Source organism: Terrapene carolina, unplaced genomic scaffold (assembly GCF_002925995.2).
Source record: "Terrapene carolina triunguis isolate 2854851 unplaced genomic scaffold, T_m_triunguis-2.0 Scaffold29928, whole genome shotgun sequence".
Classification (NCBI taxonomy): Eukaryota; Metazoa; Chordata; order Testudines; family Emydidae; genus Terrapene; species Terrapene triunguis.
The window spans coordinates 1-5,035 of NW_020694279.1; the positions used below are offsets into that span (position 1 = coordinate 1).

Here is a 5,035-nt window from a genome sequence, read left to right on the forward strand (position 1 = left end):
CCACTTAATGGTTATACTACTGAGAATATTTATTTTAAATCTTGTTTGGCATTTATTTTCATAACTGACTTTAATCAAGGTCTCCTGCTAGATTCTAATTAGGTTTAAAAACTAGTGACTTCAATCTAAATCAATCCACCCTAGTCTCAGAAGTCTTAAGGATAAGAACAATGACCATACTGCTTGCTAAGACCTTGTCTGACTAACCAGAAATCTCAAATTGCAGACTACAGAATCTCAGATGGCCTGGATACTGTCCATAGATGATGGAAGAACACCACACAGGCTAAGCCTTTGGCAAGCCATGCAGCAAGGATACACATTCCTAGCTGACAGCAACAACCTAATCTTCCAGGTTTCTTTTGGTGCTACTGGAGTCATCTCTTACAAGGTAGGAGCTTTAGAGGAGAACTAGGAAGCTATCAAAAAGGCAAAATATTTCATATGCAGAGAAGTGGGTTTGTATAATACCTGTAAATTAATAAATGTCCTAATGACCTTAGCATCTTAACAATGACCCATGGTAATATTAAGTAGCTTGGCCCATCTTGTCATAAGGACAGTAGTGAAATCTCTACTGCTGACTCACAACAGCTGTAGCTTGACTTCTGGCTATTCATAGATTCATAGATTCTAGGACTGGAAGGGACCTCGAGAGGTCATCGAGTCCAGTCCCCTGCCCGCATGGCAGGACCAAATACTGTCTAGACCATCCCTGATAGACATTTATCTAACCTACTCTTAAATATCTCCAGAGATGGAGATTCCACAACCTCCCTAGGCAATTTATTCCAGTGTTTAACCACCCTGACAGTTAGGAACTTTTTCCTAATGTCCAACCTAGACCTCCCTTGCTGCAGTTTAAGCCCATTGCTTCTTGTTCTATCCTCAGAGGCTAAGGTGAACAAGTTTTCTCCCTCCTCCTTATGACACCCTTTTAGATACCTGAAAACTGCTATCATGTCCCCTCTCAGTCTTCTCTTTTCCAAACTAAACAAACCCAATTCTTTCAGCCTTCCTTCATAGGTCATGTTCTCAAGACCTTTAATCATTCTTGTTGCTCTTCTCTGGACCCTTTCCAATTTCTCCACATCTTTCTTGAAATGCGGTGCCCAGAACTGGACACAATACTCCAGCTGAGGCCTGAGTAGAGCGGAAGAATGACTTCTCGTGTCTTGCTCACAACACACCTGTTAATACATCCCAGAATCACGTTTGCTTTTTTTGCAACAGCATCACACTGTTGACTCATATTTAGCTTGTGGTCCACTATAACCCCTAGATCCCTTTCTGCCGTACTCCTTCCTAGACAGTCTCTTCCCATTCTGTATGTGTGAAACTGATTTTTTCTTCCTAAGTGGAGCACTTTGCATTTGTCTTTGTTAAACTTCATCCTGTTTAACTCAGACCATTTCTCCAATTTGTCCAGATCATTTTGAATTATGACCCTGTCCTCCAAAGCAGTTGCAATCCCTCCCAGTTTGGTATCATCCGCAAACTTAATAATCGTACTTTCTATACCAATATCTAAGTCGTTAATGAAGATATTGAACAGAGCCGGTCCCAAAACAGACCCCTGCGGAACCCCACTCGTTATGCCTTTCCAGCAGGATTGGGAACCATTAATAACAACTCTCTGAGTACGGTTATCCAGCCAGTTATGCACCCACCTTATAGTAGCCCCATCTAAATTGTATTTGCCTAGTTTGTCGATAAGAATATCATGCGAGACCGTATCAAATGCCTTACTAAAGTCTAGGTATACCACATCCACAGCTTCTCCCTTATCCACAAGACTCGTTATCCTATCGAAGAAAGCTATCAGATTGGTTTGACATGATTTGTTCTTTACAAATCCATGCTGGCTGTTCCCTATCACCTTACCACCTTCCAAGTGTTTGCAGATGATTTCCTTAATTACTTGCTCCATTATCTTCCCTGGCACAGAAGTTAAGGCTATGACACCATGTGGTGCATGAGGCCTTAGAATGGAGCTTGTTCACCCTTTCCAAGAACTCCTCTGCATAGGAGTAACAGCCAGAGTGTTACTCCAGTGGCTACTTCTGCCCCAACCCCAACAGCAATTTAAATGGCCAATGTGCCCTGCAAGACTTCTCATAACATCTGAAGTCTCTCCAGAACTTCAGCCTAGCTTACTGAATCCTAATAGACTTTTTTTTAAATGCTGACACTGGAAACATCACTGTGAATAACCTGCTGTTCTCAACCATGTCTGTCCTCTGCAGCAAGACAACCAGATGCTGTATACTGTGGCACTCAAGCTTTCATATGGGCCTCCTGACCAGCGACTAACTGTAGAATCAAGAATGATCTGTGCACCAGGTAAAACTCTCTCTCTTCACAGAGGAAGCTGGCCCCTCTGACATTAGAGGGACTTGTACCTTAAAACTTCTATGGAAACTAACAGAGCTATTCTTGTAGGCCCAGCAACCTGTAACTCAACACACATGACTGTTGCCATCCCAGCTTTCCCAGGGATCCTCTCAGCTGTGAGTATAGAAAACAGAAACATTCCCATGAACGAACTCCAAGCAAATGGAATAGCTCTGGACACACAAAGGGGAGTGAAACTGCACATCAACAGAAGAATCCTGAAGTCCAGAGTAAGATCACTACAGACTAGTAGTATCTCCTTTAGGAAAGGTCACAAATTTCATTTTCTTTTTGAAAGATGGAGTAGAGAAGGACTTAGTTACAAAACCAGACTGAGACATCTGGAGTCAATACCAAGGCACTGACTAAACAGTCAGTCCTTCTCGTGCCACTGCTTGGCAACTGTCTGAACCTCCCTCAGACTCAACCCCCACACACAGATCACCTCAATCTTCCTAAGCATAACTTCTAATACAGCTAAAACTGTTTCCTTCCTGACACCCACACAAGCCCCATCTCTACCAGCCCCATCTCTATCTGCTAAAAATCTCCCTTGCTGACCATTCTAGCAATGCCTCCTGTCAACAGACTACCCCTTGCTACCTCATCAAATTCAGGCTGCTTGTTCTAGCATCAGTAGTTCTGATCCTTCCCTTGTCTTGTCTTATGCTAGTAGCTCAACCTCTGTGCTCACCTGAACAGGCTTCATGTCTGCTACATGCTAATCATGAAGCACCCTCCTGAAATTCTCCATAAGGATAGAGATCATCCCTAATGGATAGGATGAGAGGCAAGGACAAGAGGAAGCTGGTTTAATATCCTTAGATATGAAGGGGAGGGAATACCGTTCTGTGTTCTGCTGATCTTGTCAGTTTTGGGTCAGGAATGGTTGTGTGGACAGAATATAGCATGCTGCAATCTGATGCCCCCTAAGTAAGAGTTCAAGTTGAAAGAAAATGGACCACATGCTGATTCTGCAGGGTCAAAAGTACACTTGAATGGCTCACTTGGAACTTCAATCTAGGTCTAACATGCATAGTTCCATGAACAGACACTTTGGATCTAGTCTTACTGATTTTAAACTCTCCAAATCCCTACTACTTGATCCAGGAGATGTATTAAATGGCTGAGAAGTATCTTTCTGAAACCCTAATATTGCTGGCTAGATTAGTCCAGTTTAAATGACTGTCAGATTCAGAGGCAAAGTGTTAACTTTGCTGCAAACACAACTACTCGGATATGAAATGTCATGGCCTCCTTCTCTTCCAGCTGTATGAGGAGAGCTGCTTAGGACTTCAGTCATACATGGCATCTCTAAGGCTAACTTTCAATTTCCATGGAGAAATGGTGTCAATGGTGACTTATCCAGAGTGTCCCTGTGACCAACATGCACCAATAGGTAAGACAGCCCATTCTTCCTGTAGCAGTGCAGTTCTAGCTGTCCCTGAAGTACTGATCTATAGATTGACAGTGTTGCAAGTCAGTGGCTCCCTGAGATGAATTTCCTTAATGCAGGAGACTGAGTAACCCCACAGCACATTACTCTCTGAATCTGGGGCTTCTATCTTTGATAGGAACATATAGTTGAGCTCAACCTATGGCTAAAAGTGCAGATATGTCTGGTGCAAACTCCTAGTAGCTGGCAAGCAAAATGTCCTATGTAGGGACTCTGCACCTTTGTCTTGGAGCCCATTTAGTTGAGGTCATGTTTCCTGGGTCTATATAGATGCCCTTTCTTTGCTGGTAAGGACAGTTTCTTCAGTTGATATTTGGGTGATCTGGACATGACCCACTGCTTGGTGATCACCTAGCGCCCCTGACAGTCCACATAGTAATGACAGCTCCTTTCATGGGTATGGCAGAAGGCACAACAGATCACAACTCCATCTCTGAGGACTTTCCCCCTTTTCTCCCCCCCCCCCATTGTTCAGCCTGTCAGCGGCTACTAGAGGGCTTTGTTCTGCCCTGCTCATCCCTCTCTTCCCCCCCCCCCTTATACTCCCTTAAGAATGGGCTGGGTGTCTCAGCACCAGAGCCCTTGTTTACCTGCCCTATGGGGTAGGTAATAGACTAGAGGCATACACCAGATTCCCCTGTCTGAGCTGATTAGGGCAGGCTAATCAGTGGACTCCAGCCCACCCGCCAATCTGATTCTTCCTCAGTGAGCCATAGAGCACTGCTTTGTGAGCAGTTCTGGGTCGTTGAGCTTCCTGACATGAGCTGTTGCAGGATCCTTGCCCTCTAGATCATGCTATACAAAATGGAGACCAGGAACAATCCAGTTAAATGCAGAACAACTTAGGGTGGTCAGGGCCCCTGCACACACAGCTCAGCTAAAAGACTGTAGTTCCTCACTGAACTGAGCCAGGAGATGCCACAGTGCCATGTAGTGGAGTCACCATACAGCAACCTATGCCCACCTCCTTGAATGTTTCAGGTGCTGTGTGCACTCAGGATGGCTACATGGACTTTGAAGTACTCAGTGACAGGACAAAACCAGCCCTAGACTTGAATACCATCAGGCTAAGAGATCCTACATGCAAACCAGTCTTCAAGTCTCCCTCAAATGACATGGTTCGGTTTCATGTCCCACTGAACATGTGTGGAACAAGGCAGAGGGTAAGTGTCCAGGACAGTGACT

The 5,035-nt window shown here is 44.4% G+C and overlaps 1 protein-coding gene across 1 annotated transcript in view; it reads left to right on the forward strand.

Moving 5' to 3' along the window:
• Positions 1 to 226: 226 nt before the first annotated feature.
• Positions 227 to 5,035, forward strand: part of LOC113409132 (zona pellucida sperm-binding protein 2-like) — a gene marked incomplete at both ends in the record, with an annotated part of 6,501 nt that continues 1,692 nt past the window's right edge. The window contains 5 exon segments of the mRNA XM_026662734.1: positions 227 to 391; positions 2,247 to 2,343; positions 2,443 to 2,624; positions 3,664 to 3,793; positions 4,832 to 5,035. The exon segment at positions 4,832 to 5,035 is cut by the window's right edge and continues 13 nt beyond it. Of these exon segments, the coding sequence (XP_026518519.1) occupies positions 227 to 391; positions 2,247 to 2,343; positions 2,443 to 2,624; positions 3,664 to 3,793; positions 4,832 to 5,035 (778 nt within the window).